Genomic DNA, 19,528 nt, shown 5'->3' on the forward strand with positions numbered 1-19,528 from the left:
TTCAAATCAACAAAGCAGGATGGTGGACGCTGCCATAGCAAAGAACTGTGACCATTATAGCGCGCCAAGTCATTCTATTTCTATAGACACTACACATGGGGTGAGACTCAATAATCATACGAATGGGAATAATGGAGCACACTTTTGGACAGTCACCCAGTTGTAACGTTGGATCAATTTGGGGAGATGTGGTAACCAACGTTCTTCACCCTGCTGTCCTAAAAAGAGTTTAAAGACACTAACTAATGTAATTTTTGCTTTTTCTTTGCCCTGCAGAGACATGCTGTGTTGCTAAATGGGTGACAAGATCCCAGTCACCTCACATACCCTTTGAAGCCCTCCTCCCATCACATTTTGCAGGACAAGTTACCCCAGCAAAGTGGCAGTGATGTACCAGGAGGTGGCCTTTCTGGCTGGCAGCACTGAGCACCAATTCACCCCCTTCCACTTCAAACGTGTGGAAAACCCGCGGGAGGTCAAATCCGAGAAGGGTTTGTTCTACAAGCGAGCCCAGCTCCTGCTCCGGCCTCAGCCCCGCCAACAGGATGGAGATGAGAATGGCCTGGCTGATGAGACGGCCATTATCAACGTGGGGGGGATCAAGTACCGCATCCCCTGGTCCACACTGGAGGAGTTCCCCCTGACACGGCTTGGCAAGCTGCGCAGCTGTAGCAACGAGGCCGAGATCATGGACTTGTGCGACGACTACGACGGCAGCCGCAATGAGTACTTCTTTGATCGTAGCCCTTCGGCTTTCCGCACAATCGTCTCTTTCTTAGCGGCGGGGAAACTGCGGCTGCTGAGGGAGATGTGCGCCCTGTCCTTCCAGGAGGAGCTGCTGTACTGGGGGGTGGAGGAGAACAACCTGGACTGGTGCTGCCTCAGGAAGCTGCGGCTCAGGCAAGAGGAGTACAAGGAGCAACAGAGGTTGGAGGAAGAGGAGACGGAACTCACCTCGCCGCAGTCCTGCGAGGAGAGCCAGCAGCCTACTGGTGAGGGGGCACAGGAAGATACCAATACAGGGGGCTGGATGCGAAGACTGAGGGACATGGTGGAGAACCCCCACTCCGGTCTGCCGGGGAAGATCTTCGCCTGTCTGTCAGTGATATTTGTAGCTATCACCGCTGTGACACTGTGTGTCAGCACCATGCCAGACCTCAGAGAGGAGGAGGAGAGGGTGAGTTCACTCTCCACTAATATCAGTAATACTTTTTTTCCTTTGCCCTTCTTATCCACAGATCTAATTGAAATGATCCAAACTCATATCTAGTTCCCCAAATTTAGTTTCTGGGATGAATTTCTGGCAATTATAGAATTGGAAAGATTTAACTCGGCAAAATCAGCAGCACTCAGCATCAAAATCATTTAGCCACCATTTGCACAAGGATTCAAAAGCCGGGCATCTCCAAATTTATTAGCAATTTTAAGAAAAACTGAAAGTATGTGATATCAAATATTATGACTCCTGCAGAGTAAAAACCACACAGCAAATGCTTAAACCCTCCCATGCTGGACATATTTGATGAACACTGCAGTTATGCCATTATACAACATATATAAACTTAAGGAACCTCGCTCTCAGGATCCCTTTTTATTCCAAACAGCCTTAGGGATGTGAGTGCTTTACAGCTGCTACAGTAGAATTCAGATTATGTTGATGCAGCAGCCCACATACACAGTCTTCCTCGGCTTTATTGTAAATCATTGTGACAGAAACAGAGGCGAAGGCTCAGGGACACAGAAGCTTCCTCTCCATTCACTTGAATACCAGATTAATGTGTAGCTCCCCTCACTGTTTCTGCAGCAAACATTCCCTCATAGCAACATGAGATCCATGTTCTCCCAAATGTATGCAGTAATTGACAGAGCATACATACCCGACATGAAGATAAGGAAAAAAGCTATATATTCAAATCTCTAAATGAATAGGATTTTCTGGTTTTGGACTTGAGTTCCGTTTTTGCAAAATCCCACATAAATTCTCCCAATGCAACTGATTTTGCTTGACCTGCTTCCAAAAATGAATATGAAGTACGATCAAATGAATATAAAATAAGCTCATATATTATATAACATACTGATTATGCAAATGTAGCCATGACGCCTTAATCCATACAGTTAAAGGCTTGTTTACCCAAATCTTATCCAGACCAGCTGACCAGTAAACAAATTGGAAGCTGGAAATGGAAAATAAATGGATTTATATCGTGTGTCATGTTCAATTTGAAGGTTCATTTAAACAGATGAGTTTTAACTGCCATGTAAACTTTACATGGCATTTAAGAAAACATCTCTGATGTTATAATCCAAAGATACTGTGCAAGCCCTCCCTGAACAACTACAACAAAACTGCATAGTCAATTTGCATTTGTATATTTCCCCTGGACTATGTTTGTTTTTGATGTTTTACAAAAATGTTTCATAGTCCGTGGAAGTCTGCTGAACAGAAGGCAGGAGGTCAGGGTCACAAAGGCACAGACTTTCACCCAGGATATCATATTTGTGTCCTGTGTGATACCAAAAGTTATTGTTGTTACTCAACAAGCATTCTTGTTTTAGTTTGTTACTCAACAAAAGTGCAAAAAAAGTTTCCCTAGAAACATAGATGAGAATGCAGTTTAGTTTTAGAGGATACGTCCTCTTCTGACCCAGGAGGCCGCACAGGTTCTGGTCCAGGCTCTTGTCTTCTCTTGCCTTGACTACTGTAACTCCCTCCTGGCTGATCTCCCTGCCTGTGCCATCCGACCCCTGCAGTTCATCCAGAATGCAGCGGCTTGACTGGTCTTCAACCTACCCAAGTTCTCTCACACTGCGTCGCTCCTCCGCTCCCTTCACTGGCTTCCTGTAGCTGCTCACATCCGTTTCAAGACACTAGCACTTGCTTATCGTGGTTCTAACAGATCAGGTCCAGCTTACATCCAGGACATGATTAAACCTTACACTCCACCCGGCCGTCTCCGCTCTGCAAGGGCAAATCTGCTCGCCACTCCCTCACTGAAAAGAACACAGAGTCACTCGACTAAGTCACGACTGTTTGCTGTCCTGGCTCCCAAATGGTGGAGTAAAACGCATCTCTTTCAACTGCACCTTGTCTAAGAAGATGATTAAAAGGAAGAGAAAAAAAAAGCACTTCTATGTAGCACTCTTTAGATCAGCTTATTTGATGCTACCACACTAACTTAATAACTTGCTCTCCCGGTTACTACCCTAATTGTTGAATACACTCATTGGAAGTTGCTTTGGACAAAAGCGTCAGCTAAATGAAATGTAAGGTAATGTAAACGTTGCATGGGAAGGTATGGGAACAAAAAACACATAAATTACATTTAAATAAAATAATGATAAAAAAAAAGGTTGTCTGTTATCAGAAAAAGGGTTGTTTGTTCCCATGCACAGCAGAGAACATGAGAGAGTCGCGTTGACCAAGTAATGCATTTGTGTTTGAGCCAGAAGTCTGCCGACCAATAAGCACCCTGTGAGGAGCTATTGGCAGTTGAGGGAGGAGGGGAGACCGGGGGGGTGACGGCGACATGAGACGCCACTGCTCGCTTAAAACAACAATGGCGGCTTCTAAGGATATTAGCTTAGATGCTGCGATAGCATCAGTTTGATCAGAACTGGAGAGTATTTCTTTATTGGAAGAAAAGGGCACTGAAAGCTTTTCTTGATGTAAAAGGTCATTTTTCGCTCCTCCCTATTTACTTTGGCGAGAGTTTGATGACAGATGGTTCTTCCAATCACATGCCAGGTATGTTTTGAAAGCGTCTGCTCTTTCCTATTCAGTTTCAAGAGATGCCTTCTCAGTTGTTTCTGTGAAAAAAAACACCTGACGAGTCAGGTTACATTATCTGTGTGCATATACAAACATTTTAAACAAGACAAAATGTATTACTCCTAGAAGGAACATGGGAATACAGTAATACAACATTTTATATATGTATGTATATATATATAGATACAGTATATATATATATCTATATATATATATATATTCACTTTCGTGAGAAAGATGAGAAAATCCAACTCAATATCATGTTTGAATTCTACCTAGTTAGGTATGTCTAAATAAATTGACGAACAGTCTCTGTTCTCTGATTAAGTTTGAAAGTGGGAGCACATCCACTTGTTGCTGTGTTTGGCTTTTATCTTGTAGGAAGAGAAATATTGATATCTAAGGCCTTTGTTCCCACTTACTACTCAAGCTGTCACAGTCCATGACAATGGAGAAAAGAAAGCATATTAAAGCTGACAATGTTTTCCTCCCGAGCCTTTTCATGTCCGCCTTTGCCTCTGAGACTTCAGTAACCCTTAGAGATCTGACTCCAGAGCGTCTTTGTATTGCATTAATTCACCTCTTGAATGGCATCAGCAGACCAGTGTATGATTAAAGAAGGGCCCTGTAGCTTCTCCAGCTGTCAAAGATATGTCTTCATCAGAAGGCTGGGAGGGGGGTGTTAGCAAGAAGTGCGTAAGCTTCAAAGGCAAAATCAATCTGGAAAACAAAGCGGGTGAAGGCTGAAGCATTAAGCCATCTTAAACATAGTCTCATTTTGATCTCCAATTAAGCATTATCTGTCATTACATGCCAGAAGTGCAACAGGTGTGAATACTACATTTCAAACTCTGGACAGCTGAAAACAGTGTCATTGTGGTGCCAATTAACAACCCAGATGTGCCTGAAGAAGCTTCTCCTCCAAGAGAACATTAGGTGGTGGTGGTTCATTAGAAGTGAGAACCTTATCTGAATCAGCCATGGGAGGCAAACCCAGAACACAAGCGTTTATGGTTATAATGAGGTGGCTGTGTCATTCTTGGAAAAACTAGGATAATACAATGAAGGGAGGCAAAGCGCAATCTGCCACTTCTTTGTTTATTCTTAACCACCATGAACACCAGAGACTGTAAATTAAAACAAAGTGCAGCCCAAAATGCCAAAGTCTGTTAATATGAGGTGACACATTACTAAGTATTTTAGTGCACTTTTGTTTACAACTTCTGGCTCAGTGGTAATTGTTCTGTGGACACATTAATGAATCACACACAAAAAAGATAAAATAAACTTTCTCACAATTGGTTTAGAAGAAAAATAAAGATGTGATAGCGCCCTATGGTTCCCCTGTTATGTCTCCAGCAAGCAGTGTGTAGCGGGGGGACAGAATTGGCTGTGGAGCATCTCCTTTCCTCATTACCATGTTAGGAGAAGAATTTGGCCTTGCTCTGAAAACGTATGTGGTTTGTAAGTGGGCCTGCATTATCTTCATTCTCATGAATGTTAAGCATTTTAATAGCTCAAAACCTTCTTGAATTCACTTCCAATTGTTGAATTACTTTTCCTAATTACCACTTTTCTTTCAGTGGAGTCCGCCCACTCATCCTCCCCCATAGAGTTTCCTAATATCCATTAGCTCTGATAGCCATCCATTTACATCTACACATATCCTCCTTGTGATAATGAAACTAATTAAATGTTAATTTTCTCAGGTACCTATATCAAGATTGTAATACGTATATTTTGTGTTTACTATGTAGGCCTTATGATTTTGAGACTTTAGGTCTGTCTCCAATATGAAGGCAGTGCGAAGCCTTACAATGCTAAACCTGCCTAAACCTACATTGACCTGTTAGCTTATGAATTATATTGCTACATTCACCACTCAAAAACTTCTGATTTGACTAAAACTGTTTCTTTATATGACATATTTGTATTAATGTAAACCTGCAATACATATTTTAGTGGCTAACAAGCTTTGAACACGACTCTTTTTTGGACATTATACATATATGGCTTACATGTTAGCAAAGAGTTTCTTATTTTACACATTCAACAGCATTAACATAATTTGAGTCCTTCTTTGGTCCCCTGGCGAAAGTCCAATATTCACTCTACTTTTAGCTCTGTTTTTGGTGTCCAACAACAAAAAATATCTTGCTCTGACTGATAAATACTAAATTATATTCACATGCTAGATGCTAAGTTTGTCTATCGGCCGTTTGGTGCTGGGCAGGTAGTGTACAGCGAGAGTAGTGGGAGTGAATGTGTTAGCAACCTGGTGACACATTCAGCAGACACAAAGCAACAATGTCATTCGTTTTGGAGTTGAGTTTCTGAACATGATGTCTTCAGGTCTATATTCACTGTCCCTGTTGTGGTCTTCTGCTAAATGTTATAGCTGCTAAATGCTACAATGTGATTACCATCTAGTAGCTAGCTTAGTCTTTCTGCTGTGTGCTGAACAGGTAGTGTAGAGGTTGTATTCAGAGCTGCCTGCTATTGACCGAAACAATTCTATGAGCGTGGTGAGAGTGAACCAAAACAGTAAAGTTGCGGGGCGGAAAAGCAAAACAGTAAGCTTAAAGATGCTAAACCGCTTTTCATAGCTGAAGGAAACAACAAGCAACAACCTCTTTCACATACAACATTGCTATTTGCCAGTAAATTAAGTCATGCTATGAAGCAGTCAGTCGTGGGTTCAAAATTAAAATTGCAATGTAAAGCAGGGGGGCAAAGCAACCTAAACCCAGGAAGTGTCCACTTTTATGTACGTGGTCATTTGAGCCGGAGCAGAGAGTATGGGCAGAAAGCAGAAGTTTCTAAGGAGCCCCCTGCAATGGAAAGCACTTAGTCTGCCTTTATAATCTAATGTGGCTTTTAGAGAGGCATTTGGTGGCTAATAGAGGTCTTTCTCTATTCCTCTCTCTCTTTCTCACTCACACACACACACACACACACACACACACACACACACACACACACACACACACACACACACACACACACACACACACACACACACACACACACACACACACACACACACACACACACAAAAGCACAAAAAAAAGGGGGAAGAGTAGTTATATTATATTTCACATTTCATGGTTGCACTCTCTGGATGAATAGGGGATTTAAACATCTCAAGTGTTTTGTCGATTTCTTCCCTCAGATTGGCTTACTGCGTTCACAGAAGCATCTTTGAAAACTGTGTTCTTGTTTCGTATATCTCCTGCGAGGGCCCCGGCTGTGGATCTAACCTTTCAGTGACTCTGCTTAAGCCTCAGAGCCCTATACTCCATTGTGATGTAAATCCCGGCCACTTTAAAGTGCACCCTTACCACAGCCGTATATCATCACAGGGGAATGGGGAGGTAGTGCTCAGAGGGTGTGGATGGGCAAAAGAGAGTGAATGTGTACCAATGCTGTAGAAAAACAGAGATCATTTTGTCGTAGTCTATGCTGCAAATAGGAGGTGACCATCACTCATTCATACTGACTGTGCGTAAGACGTACTGCTGTGCGGGCTCAGAGAAGTGTGCAATCCATCAAGGTGGTGATGATTTGTGTTTCTTGTTTAGTGTTGGTTGAATCATCTCTGGCGAATCGTAGAGTGATGTCTTTCGATGTAGAAACTACAAATCTTCTCTACTGTCAGTTTCAAAATGTGATTGGTGGCGTACAGAGTTAGGTTGACCACCAACATATTTGTATGGAGATTTAATGCAACATAAAATGGTTCTTTAAGCTGTTACTGTAAATATTAGTGTATTACTTTCAAAAAAGCAAATTAATAGACAATGCCAATTAAAATAGGCTCAGTCCAACTACACAATACCATAAATGTATCATATTCTAAAAATAATCTACATCACTTTAAAGCTATAATCCATAAGATTTGAGATTCCTTGTTTCTAGTGGCCTCTTTGGCGGTAAGATGTAACTGCAGGCGAGTCTGTCAGATATATTTTTTTCCTTTTTCTTTGCTCTTTTGTAAACTTCATTGACACACATTCACCTCTCTACTTCCGGCCCGTCCCCTATATGTTACCCCCTTACACACGCTAACACGTTCCTATTACACTTCTGTTCTTACTACAAGCCTGACTCAGAAGTTGGAAGTTCACAATTTCAGAGCGCAAGTGAACGCAGCATAATCGGCTGTGACGAGCTCCACCCGGACAGACGAACCACTACTGACTGAAGCTGTGTTCTAAATAGTTTCCTCATTCACTCACTCACTATCCCCTATATAGTGTATATTAAAAAGTGCACTATATAGGGAATGACCAAATGAGATTTCCGATACTACACTCGAATTCTCAAATGGTCAACCGGTATACAAATCGCTGCGAATGTGTGACTACAGCGGGTGCTCTCAGCATTGTGTAAACAAGTACAATGTAGTGTACATCGTATGTACACTCAAATTATTTGTGCATTGTGGATATTTTATATTGGACTATGTAGTGGAGGAAATGAACCACAGAGAGATCAAACACCGCTAAAAAAATGGCTTACACACTTTGTAGTGCACTACTTCAATGATAGGGAACAATTTCAAAACACAGCTTGAGTAAACAGCGTCACTAACATGGCGTCGCATTTGCATTTAAGGATGCTACATACATACAGATTGGAAAAATTCAGCAAAGAGCCACCAAGTGCTTTCATTAGTGGGTCATGTGATCAGTCACCATTTTTTTAAACTCACTCTTTGATAGATAGAAACTTAAAAGAAAATCAGCTCGAGGAAAACCTCACGGATTAAATCTATAAATGTCATAATGTTTTGATGACGAGTAATCAACCAAGCTAACATGGTAGAGTGTGGAGTCTACTGCGTGGTAGCTCCATGAATAAGAAGCCTCAGCTTTGAAGACCCAAAAATTTGAAGACTCATAATGCTCTGATGGCATTACCCCCTACCGCCTTCATATCTAAATCCCATTCTGAGATGGCGGCTTAGGCTAAATTCAAGCATTTACCACCACAGGAATTTGAGACCTCTAACTGTCCTCTTTAGCATGCTGGTGCTCTGCCATTTGGCTTCAGGATTAATCGAGAACCCACAAAAACTGAGCGTGAAAGAAAAAAGAATGTTCTGTATTTCTCCAACCCACTGGTTACATACTGCTAACAGAGAAAGGGCTCCAGTTGTGCTCGCTCTAACTGCTCCTCCCTGCGGAGCTTCAAGCGCACCCAGCTGAACAGCCTCTCAACATATATGAAGAGGGATCGCCATTAACTTTTAGTAAGAAAATGCTTCTTCTGTTACCATAGGAGCATAGAAGCATGTGCATCAGTAAACATTTGCAGTTAGAATAGTCTCTCTGCCATTAACTGAGACAATGTCCAGTAATCCCAAATATTTGAAACATATTTCCTTCGGTGTAACCACAAAGGAAGCACTTTGCTGTGTTGAAAGGATGAAGGATATCGACTGATGATTCTCCGGAAATATGAGGGTACAGCTGAGCCAAAATGGAATGAAAACATGGAGAGGATTTTGAGTCCTAGGAGACTGAGCTTTTAAGTCATGTCCAAATGTTCTGCTCAGGTGGAATATCACTTTATATATATATATATATATATATATATATATATATATATATATATATATATATATATATATATATATATATTTATATTTATATATTTGAGTCACCAGGTTTCATTATCATCATTATTGTTTTCATTAGCCTTGCTCATAAATGTTATCGCTACAAACTTCAGCTGTAAACAACCAAAACAACCAAAACTAGATTTCTAGATCCCTTTTACTCATTTATACCTTTCTGTTGACTTCTGTCCACCAGGTAAAGTTGTGTATTTTAAAACAGAGAGAGAGAGTGGGAGTATACACTTGTCAGGCCACAGTCAGCCATCAGTATTGATGGTGCTTAAAGTCAGGTTAGATCAGATGAAACTGTAATGACCCCCATGGGGAATTTGAGTTGTCACAGCGGCAGCGAACAGGATATAAATAATAGCGTATGGGCATACAGTGTAAAGACACAGTGTTCCTGTTGTTGCATGCTGAAGTGAATGGTCAGCTCTTCAGCTATATCATTATAAGGTGTACAGATGGAACAATCAACCATGTGTCAGGGGTGCAAATACACAGTGCAAGTTATTAGCAGAGCAGTAGATACATAACACACATGCATTAAAGGTTCCATATTATAGAAAGTGAGATTACTGGGTATTTTCTGATTATAAAGCAGCATGAGGTGCTATATAAATACTGTGAAAGTATCGAAATGTATCCAGAAGCTGTGTCTTTAAACGAGCCGTCAGAACTTCTGTACGGTTGTGATGTAGTTGTGAACTACACTATATATAGGTAGAAAGTGTTGCTAAAGTGTTACAGTCAATCCCTGGCTGCAATGACGGTGTAGAAACGCAGAGATGCACAGATATGAAAGACCTATAAACGCTGACCAATCAGAGCAGACTGGACTTATCTGGGACGGAAGTTTTAAAGAGACAGGTGCTAAAACCGAGTGTTTCAGACAGTATGAGAACAAGTGAAAATGTGTTTTTTTAACATTAAAGCATGTTAATATGTTCTAGAGGAAACCAAGTACATCCCTGAAAATTAGCTTAATATGGGTCCTTTAAGGTGTGTTAATGAGTGTTCGCAGTTTAACAGAGGGAAGAGCATGTATTCTGAAAGCTTCTCAAGTTTGGGGATGCAGGTAGAAAATATTTTTGTCCAGTGAGGAACAGAGAGCATCTGCCATAAAGTTCTGCTGCCCTGCCCCAAGAACTGGCCGTAATAAATCCATATTGACAAGCAGCAAAGCAGCTTGGGCCAAGGCCAGTGCGCCGTGTGTGAGTTATAGCAGCGCTTTCAGGCCATTGAAAAAGAAATAACTTTCCCAAATGATTAAACATTTTGATCAGCCTCCATGACGCTGGTGGATAAGACCTCATCTTCTGGCCAAAGTGGTTGTTTATTAAAATCTTTCAAAAGTTCCAGAGAAAGTAGTCACGCTTATGTAATTATTGAATCTGGGTTTGAGCAGAATACTTTGGCTGCTAATCATGATTCTGCCTCATCGCACACACACAGAAGTACTGAGGAACTTCATCAAACCACAGTGGAGGAATGGCTGATTCAATTATATTATTTGATCATTTTGAGAAATGATTACACACACAGCAGGTCACTGAGTTTGGTCTTATTTGTTATTATTTGGCTGAAATGACTCAAGTAAGCATGTGCCTGCTCAAATTTCTCCCTGAGGCAGGTTTCCCTGTACTGCTCTCCAAATTGTCTCCACTTTCCCGGGCTACTTGCAATAATCTCAAAGCCAGCATTCAATGTCACAGATTTAACAGTGAATGAAAGTCATTTTAAGGTTGTGGAGAAATAAGACATGGATGGAAAAATATACTTGACTGACAAGTGTTTAGATATGCAGTGGACAGTCAGCATTTTGCTGACAGTGAATTGTGGCATGTTACTTAAATGCTAATGGTTATTGAATACACCGTTAACCATGGGGTGGTGGGGGTGGTGGTGGTGGTGGTGGTGGTGGGGGGGGGGGGGTTTAGGAGCCAATCCCAGCATGCACTGTGTGAGTGGCAGGAGGCACTTTTATAAAGCTAAAAATAGACAGACACATTTTTTTCTCTGTGGGCTATGTACAGTTTCCAATCCCCCTAAAACTGCAACTAGGAAATGAAACAGTAGGGAAGGATTTGAGTTGACCAGGCATGTGTCCATTAGCTTTGGGGTTATTTTTATGCCTCAGCTCTGGTGACAGATGTAGCCGGAAATTATCTGCATTCTTGTCTGGGCTTGTGTTCTCCTGGACTTGTGAAACATCATCAGTCACAGCCCAAGTACTGGTCCAATTCAATGGTCTGCATAGTCCCGGTCCAAATGCCCGGATGTGATTCCCTCTGGCCATTTTAATCGAGGATGCATCAGAAGTGACTTGTGTGGACTTCAGACAGCCAGTTATCCCAGAATGCATTTCACCCTAACATCAGCGAAGATGGCCCAGGAGATAACTTTGATGAATTTCGAAATACTGCTGTATTTGTGTCACGAAAAGCAGATTTAAGATTTTTTAGGCGAGAATATAGTTCTTAAACCTTTGAATCTGTGGTCGATGTATCGCAAAAGAGCCTATTTTGAAATTTGCTTTGATGTTTTTGGAGATGTGAGGTCCCAGTGTAACCCCATAGCGTAACCCTGACAACCAAGATAAGCTGAGATGGTGATGTCATCAAGTCCGCTGCTGTTCCAACTGCGTCCGAACTGCATCCTCCCGTCCTACGGAGTCGAATTTGCCATGTCTGAACTACTTAGTCAACAAGTCGGAACTTGGCGTACTTGGTATTGAGAAACAAAAGCCGTTTCTAAGTAGTTATGTTTTAGGGTTGTCCGTCCATCGCATGTCTGTCCCATTCTCCTGAACCTGATATCTAAGGAACCCCTGGAGGGTTTTTCTTCAATCTGGAACAAATGTCCACTTGGACTCAAAGATGAACTACTTTGATTTTGGTGATCAAATGTCAACTATGCTAACACTAATCTTCCTTTCAGAACTATAGTAACTGATAACTGAAACGCCGGGACCATCTCATCTCTTTTTAGCTCCGGGTGAAGCTGCATTAGCCTCCATCATTGTTTGAGAGCAGAGCCGGTGTTGACCTGCGTCTCGCCTCTTGACGCATCAGTTCTTCACCGTTCCTTGCTATCCCTCACAGACCACTCTACCGCTCTGTCGCTCCGCAGAGAGGCGCATGACCCGCAAGCGGTGACAGCGGTAGGCTACTGGAAGGGAAGCTGTGACGGACAACTGGCAGAAAGCTCTGCAAATCATTTTATTCGGTCAGACTTTTATCAGAAATATATGAGAATCAAATATTGATGAGTCAACACCTGGTTGATTTCTTTTAGTGAAATGTGCCATACGCCTATTAGGAGCATTTTAAGATTACAAATTAAGTGTATAAATGCCAGAAAGGTAAGAATTGCTTTAAAATTGTGGTAATGGTAAACATAACCTGCTAAACATTAATATTTTTTTCACATTGTCTCTTCATATAAAGCATCTAGGAGCAGAAATGCAAGGTCAAAGTGAGCCTTCTTTTCCTATTTTTTTTATGGAAATAGAGCTCCTCCTGTATATAACTGGTTTCAGTCTAATTAAATATTTATGACTGAACAGAACCTGCCCAGCAGCTCATCATTTCATGTGCGAGAATCTAATTATGTCAACAGAAAAAAAGGACAACTACTTAGACAATTGCAGCTCTCTCTTTGCTGGTGCGTTGACAACCTGGGCTAAAAGGCAAACCTGTATTAGTGTTTATAGCGCATACGATCATAAATATGTCATCTCTTCTTATGAATGGACGCAAAGCTCGTTTGACCCTAACATCCTGAGGTTTCACACACAATCACATTACTGTTCTGTAATAAGATTTTTGAAAAAGCATAGCGAAATGGTTTCTGGAAGAGAGGGAAAAGTGTTGAAACTCGATCTGGCCAGCAGAACAAACACACAGACACTCAGTACACACAGTAAAACCCAGTGAGGTGAATGCATAAATCCATTAAAAGCACATGTGCTGAAGACAGAACAGCCTTGGTACTTGAAGTCGGCCTGTTTGTGAATCGCACCCACTCCAACTTATCTGTGGGGATCAGAGGTGAGCCGGCGCCTCCTTCATTGTTTGGTTTACACGCGTGTCACCAGCTGTGACAGGGTCAGTGTCTCCTGATCGCTGAGATGGATAATTGTGTGCTTTTAATTTGATACTCCATGCTTCTGTGTACATCAGAGGCTTTTCATCGTGGGGAACGGGCAGGGGGGAGTGGAAAATGCACTCAGCCAGAAAGCCTCTGACAGAGGACAATACAAATATGCCGGTCGGATTTAAGGCAAGGCTGGGACAGTATCAGTTGGAAATCTGTCACAAACAGACTCCCTGGTGGAGGCAGAAGAGCAGAATGATAGAGGAGGTGTGAAACATACTGGTGAGCATGTGAAAACCACTGAGCTCCTTAAGGGTTTGGACAGTAGGCTAGCACATTTATTTGTTTTGGCTTCGGACTTGATAGCATGTGGTTAGAGGGTGGATTTCAGCTCAAATTTGAATTTCTCTGCTCCAGAGCTTCAAGATTGCCATGTGCTTTGGCACTTTAATGTTCCCACATTTTAGGGAAAAGTGGTATGAAGAAAAATACTTTGCTTGAGGACTTGAGCGGCAGATTAATAGCCCAGTCATCAGACAGAGAAACAGAAAATATGACACGATATGAGACTGACTAGAAAGGCTGTTTTTACTGAAGATAAAAATATTCAGCAAAGTGCTGTTGCCTCTATAATCTATCCAAATGTTTTTGGCATTCTGGAAAGGGAGAATATGGACAAAAAGTGTTTTGTCCTTTTGAAATTTCTGTTCCAATTCAGCTTAAAATTCCCTCAAAGTGAAGCTGACAATCTGTGCTCTTAACCTAGTATATTTTCACTTCACATTTCAAAATAAGAGTATGGAGGCTTGTTAGCAGCCAGGGGCATATGGAGCTGTGCTGAGGCAGAGAACTCCCAAGTGTTCATTTTAATTTAACTGTGGACTTGGAGACAATGGAGACTTTCTGGTGTGACTGTGACAGAAAATACAATTCTTTATGTTCCAGTGCTCTACGTTTACCACTCAGTAAGCAGGTTGTGTAATTAAACTAAAGCCTCCATACTGTTCATATGCTTTATCTGAGTAATAGGCGGATGTAAACAAACCTCCATTACTACTGTGGCATCTCACTTGTCAAAAAACATGCAATAACATTGTACTGTAATAAGAAATGTCAAACATATCCTGCAGAATCAGTGATATTGATATGTAATTTAAATAAAGTTAACCTAACAATAGCCTACTAAAGCCCCTTTCCTAATGGCCAAAAAGCCCCCTAACATCCACTAGTGGGTATTTAGAATGATGTTGGTCTTTTGTCTTTAGTGGGGAAAGGTTACAGTCAACATTCATTCCTGGGACAAATGATTCTGCAGTAGCCACAGGTATTGCGTTGCTATGACGTGCGTCCAAGCAGCGGCTGAACATCGTTCTAAATTAGTCGGCACCAAGTTCGGAATTTGATATAAAGACTGAATAAGTAACAGATCAAATAATAGAATGTATTCATCCAATGGGAGAAGTGAACACATGACAAACAAGAAAACTGGACCCGTTTTGCACAAACCACATGTCGGCGGAAATTCTGACTCAAAATGGCATTTTCCATATGGACAAATGCGTAGAAAATTGTTTGTTTTGAGACTTGTCTCTGTCTCAGCAACAAACTCTCGCGAGATTTGGAAACACAAATAAGCTAACCTAAACAAACATTTGGGAACACCCTAGTAAACTCATTTTCATCATGCCAAATTTTTCTGTCATGTCACAATCTTTCACAAAAATGTGTTTCTGGACATTTAAGGTGAGAAATAGGCAATACAGTAACATAATATTGATTCATATTTGAACAGCACTGCCTAGTTTGATTGTTTGGCAGTTTGATCTGAGCTTTGTGTGTGTTGCAGACTGGACGCAATTAGATTGACAACCAATCAGAGCAGTGAAACATGTGCTGCATGACTTTTCAAATCTAGACCGTTGATGCTTCTTTGATTGGCACTCCAAGTTTCTGGTCAGCTAGAAATGGGTCTGATTATGAGTGGGACTATTCAAATGTGATGATTTCTAATCATAAACTAGTAAGTAATGCCAGTTGGCGTTTAATTGCAACACGTCCACCCTGTGGAGGTCGGAACCTATTTATTTCGAGACTTTACAGAGGGCGATTTATGACTGTGACCAACCAACACATCTCTGCTTTTACTGTCAGTGTACTGTACTAAAAAACACAGCACGTAAATGACTTCTTTTCAAGTCCATACAGCAGTTTATTGCTACTGCTGCTGCTGCTGCTGCTGTTGCTGCTGCTGCTGCTGCAGAAAAAACTGCAACTCCAGCTTTGCCGATCAGTGATTTACATGGTCATAATGGGTTTAGCAAGTTTGAAGTCTCTCAGGCAAAAACCATATGCAAAACTAGATGTATACTCTGAAAAATGCATGAGGCTCAATCTGAGAGGAGGGCAGTCAGTTGGAATGACGTCTCCGTGGAACAGAATTGTTGACTGAGCAAATACTAAGGGAAATGATTTGCTTACATATTCACGCATGCGCACATTTGCATCTGGAGAGAACCTTTACAACCACAGTGTATGTAGTTGTCTCTCTAATGGCTTGCTAATGTCAGCATATGTTTCTGCACATCCGCGAAAGTGTTTTCATGAATACCTGAGCCACACAATGAGGGACAAGACCTGAAACAAAGATGTTTTAGAGATAGATTTTTTACAGTAAAACTAAAAAAAAAAATTTCAAAGAGGGAAGATTTAAAGGTCCCATTTTATACATATTTTTAGGTTCATACTTGTATTTTGGATTTCCACTAGAACATGTTTTCATGCTTTAATGTCCAATAAACACATTCTTTTTCTCATACTGTCTGTCCAATATACCTGGATTCACCTTCTGTCTGAAACACAGTTTTAGCGCCTGTCTCTTTAAAGCCCCCTCCTGAAAAAGCCCAGTCTACTGTGATTGGTCAGCAATTCTTCATCTGCACTCTCTGCACCGTCATTGCAGCCTGTGAATGACTGTAACAGCACTGTAGCAGCACTTTCTGGCTCCATTTTGGGCCCTATCCTGTTTTTACTTTACTGCCCTTGGGATCCATCTTAGCAAAACACAAAATTTCTTTCCACTGTTTTGCTGACGATGCACAAATCTATATCCCTCTGAAATCAAATAGTAAGGACTCATTGCAGCCATTGCTTGATTGGATGGACATACGTTTTCTCAACCTCAATGAAAACAAAACTAAGATTATTATGTTTATGATTCTTCTGCTGGTTTTCTGGGTCCACTTACTCCTAACTCCCATACTCATGCCAATAACCTTGGAGTAACAGTAGGTAGTGCTTTTAAATTTGACAGGCAGGTTAGTTCTGTCGTCAAGATGAGTTTCTTCCAGCTTCGACTCTTAGCCAAGATTCAAGCCTATCTTTCCCCCAAAGATGTAGAGAGGGGGATCAATGCCTTTATTTCTACAGGACTACTTGTAACTCTCTGTATGTTGGTGTCGACCGGTCGTTGCTTTGTCGCCTGCAGCTCATGGAAAACGCAGCCGCTCGTCATCAGACTGGTAAAAGAAAGCTCGACCACATTACACCAGTTTTGGCCTCACTACACTGGCTCCCTGTCCGCTTCAGGATTGATTTTAAACTTTTGTTATCTTTTTTTAAAGCTATAAATGGAATGGCACCGCTGTCTTTATCCGAACTTCTAAACTGTCACACTCCAGCCAGAGCTCTGAGGTCAGCAAATAAACTGCTGCTGGAAGTCCCAGGGACCAGACTGAAAACCAGGGGTGACTGAGGCTTTCCCTAGTTGCTGGAATAGCCGGCCCTTGCATATCAGATCAGCCCAGACCCTGGAGTTTTTTTAAGTCCTTATTGACGACCCACCTTTTCTCCATGCCTTTCAATTCAGGCTGAGCGAGACACCCGTCGTATGTATTTTATGTATATTTTTCTTATTGTATTGTATTGTTTACGGAATTGTACAGCACTTTGGTCGAGCGTTGGTGGTTTAAAATGTGCGCTATAAATAAAGTTTGAGTTGAGTTGAGATACATAGTATAGTTGTACAGTTGTGACATCACAACTGTACAGAAGTCCTGACGGCTCGTTTAAAGACACAGTTTCTAAATACGAGCTGTGTGCATTTCTCTGTGGATTCAGCATGTTGATGTTTTCACAGTATTTATAAAGCACCACAATCTTCTTTATGAATAAAAAAAGAAGGAAACTCACTTCTTACAATATAGGACCTTTAAAAGTTTAAAAAGAGTCTGAAGAAAGTTTTTCTTTATTTCTCCGGATATTCTCATATTGTAATTAATCCACACATTACTAATGGACAGAAATCAAGGAAAGAATATTTTTTGTAATTAATAACACTTAAGTAAATGCAGAAGCACACCCCCTTTTTCAGTTTCCTCCAGGGGTGACGTTGACTTAATAACCAAGTAATCTCTTATAATTATATTTTAAAATATTTATGAACGCTATTTCAGCAGTCTTAAAAAAAATAAATTATCATTAAAAGAGAGAATATTTCATCTGCGGAAGCTTTAAGAAGCCAGAGAGAATGTTTATCTAGGACTAATTCTGGTGAGGCAGTTAATTACTTACTGCCATTGTCTGCACATCTGCTTTCACCTCTTGATCACTCAGGTTTGATGTGTGAGTCAGTGGGGTTGGCTGAATGAGATAATCAAAGCCTTTTGTTTTAAACTTCATGCATCTTTCAGCACTTTCTCCTTTGTGTTTTCTTCAGATTCACCTTTTTTCGTAGCTTGAGATCAAGCGCGTCCGCCTCCTCTGTCAATGACGAAACCATAAATCAAAAAGCAGGCTTTGAAAAACATGATTTATTGCTGAGTTCACTGGCGTTCACATATCTTGCACACTGAAGGGTGTTAGTGTTGTTGCTTAATGTAACGCAGCCCTTAATGTCTTTCCTATGTGCTTTTTCTTTTCTCTGCAGGGTGAGTGCTCCCAGAGGTGCTATAACATCTTTGTGCTGGAGACGGTGTGTGTTGCCTGGTTCTCACTGGAGTTCTTGCTGCGCTTTATTCAGACGCAGAGCAAGTGTATGTTTCTGCGTACGCCTCTAAACGTCATCGACGTGGTGGCCATCCTTCCCTACTACATCACTCTCATTGTGGACTCTCTGTCAGTGGAAGGGAAACCCGCGGGCTCAGGGAACAACTACCTGGAGAAGGTTGGGTTAGTTCTCCGAGTCCTGCGAGCTCTACGGATCTTTTACGTGATGAGGTTGGCCCGCCATTCCTTAGGCTTGCAGACTCTCGGTCTGACAGTGAGGAGGTGTACGCGTGAGTTCGGTCTGTTGCTGCTGTTCCTTTGCGTTGCCATGGCTCTTTTCTCCCCACTGGTATTCCTAGCCGAGAGCGAGCTGGGCGCCAAGCAGGAGTTCACTAGCATCCCCGGCAGCTACTGGTGGGCCGTCATCTCCATGACCACAGTCGGCTACGGAGACATGGTGCCCAGAAGCATTCCCGGCCAGGTGGTGGCACTCAGCAGCATCCTGAGTGGCATCCTCCTAATGGCCTTCCCCGTCACATCCATCTTTCACACCTTCTCTCGCTCCTACCTGGAGCTGAAGGAGGAACAGAACCGGGCGCTGAGGCAGAAGCCGGACTCGCAGGACAGCACCAAGTCCCAGAACAGCGAAGACTCTCAGGAGACGGACAGCTACCACGGCATCACAGAGGCAGCAGCCTCATCTTTGCAGCGGAGGAAGTCCATGGCTGTTCACAGGGCTGCTGAGATTAGAGTGTCCATAAAAACTTAGCTGCTTTGTCTGTCTGCTTTGTGTTCATGCTGCAGCCTGGGAGGCCGTGACACCCAGCACTGGGACTTCTAAGTTGACAAGCTGCAGGATTGGGAGCAGGGAGGAGATTTTCTTCTCTGGAGATTGAGGTCTCTGCTTTGGTTGTGATGTGAAGGGCTTAAGTGTATCAGACCACAGTGTTTCTGAGTTTCTAAAGTTTTACAGAGAAGCTGCAGAGTTGTTTTTTTTCCCACAATTTTGACACGAAAGGGTAACAACAGTACAATATTCACGATTACACAAC

The 19,528-nt window shown here is 41.8% G+C and overlaps 1 protein-coding gene across 1 annotated transcript; it reads left to right on the forward strand.

Moving 5' to 3' along the window:
• Positions 1 to 388: 388 nt before the first annotated feature.
• Positions 389 to 19,245, forward strand: kcng2 (potassium voltage-gated channel, subfamily G, member 2; the record flags this gene model as incomplete). Its single annotated transcript, XM_083925824.1, has 2 exons — positions 389 to 1,177; positions 18,418 to 19,245. 2 exons carry the CDS (start codon positions 389 to 391, stop codon positions 19,243 to 19,245), a joined length of 1,617 nt encoding a protein of 538 aa, XP_083781950.1.
• Between the last annotated feature and the right edge of the window lie 283 nt (positions 19,246 to 19,528).

This window comes from Echiichthys vipera (genome assembly GCF_963691815.1).
Source record: "Echiichthys vipera genome assembly, chromosome: 13".
NCBI lineage: Eukaryota > Metazoa > Chordata > Actinopteri > Perciformes > Trachinidae > Echiichthys > Echiichthys vipera.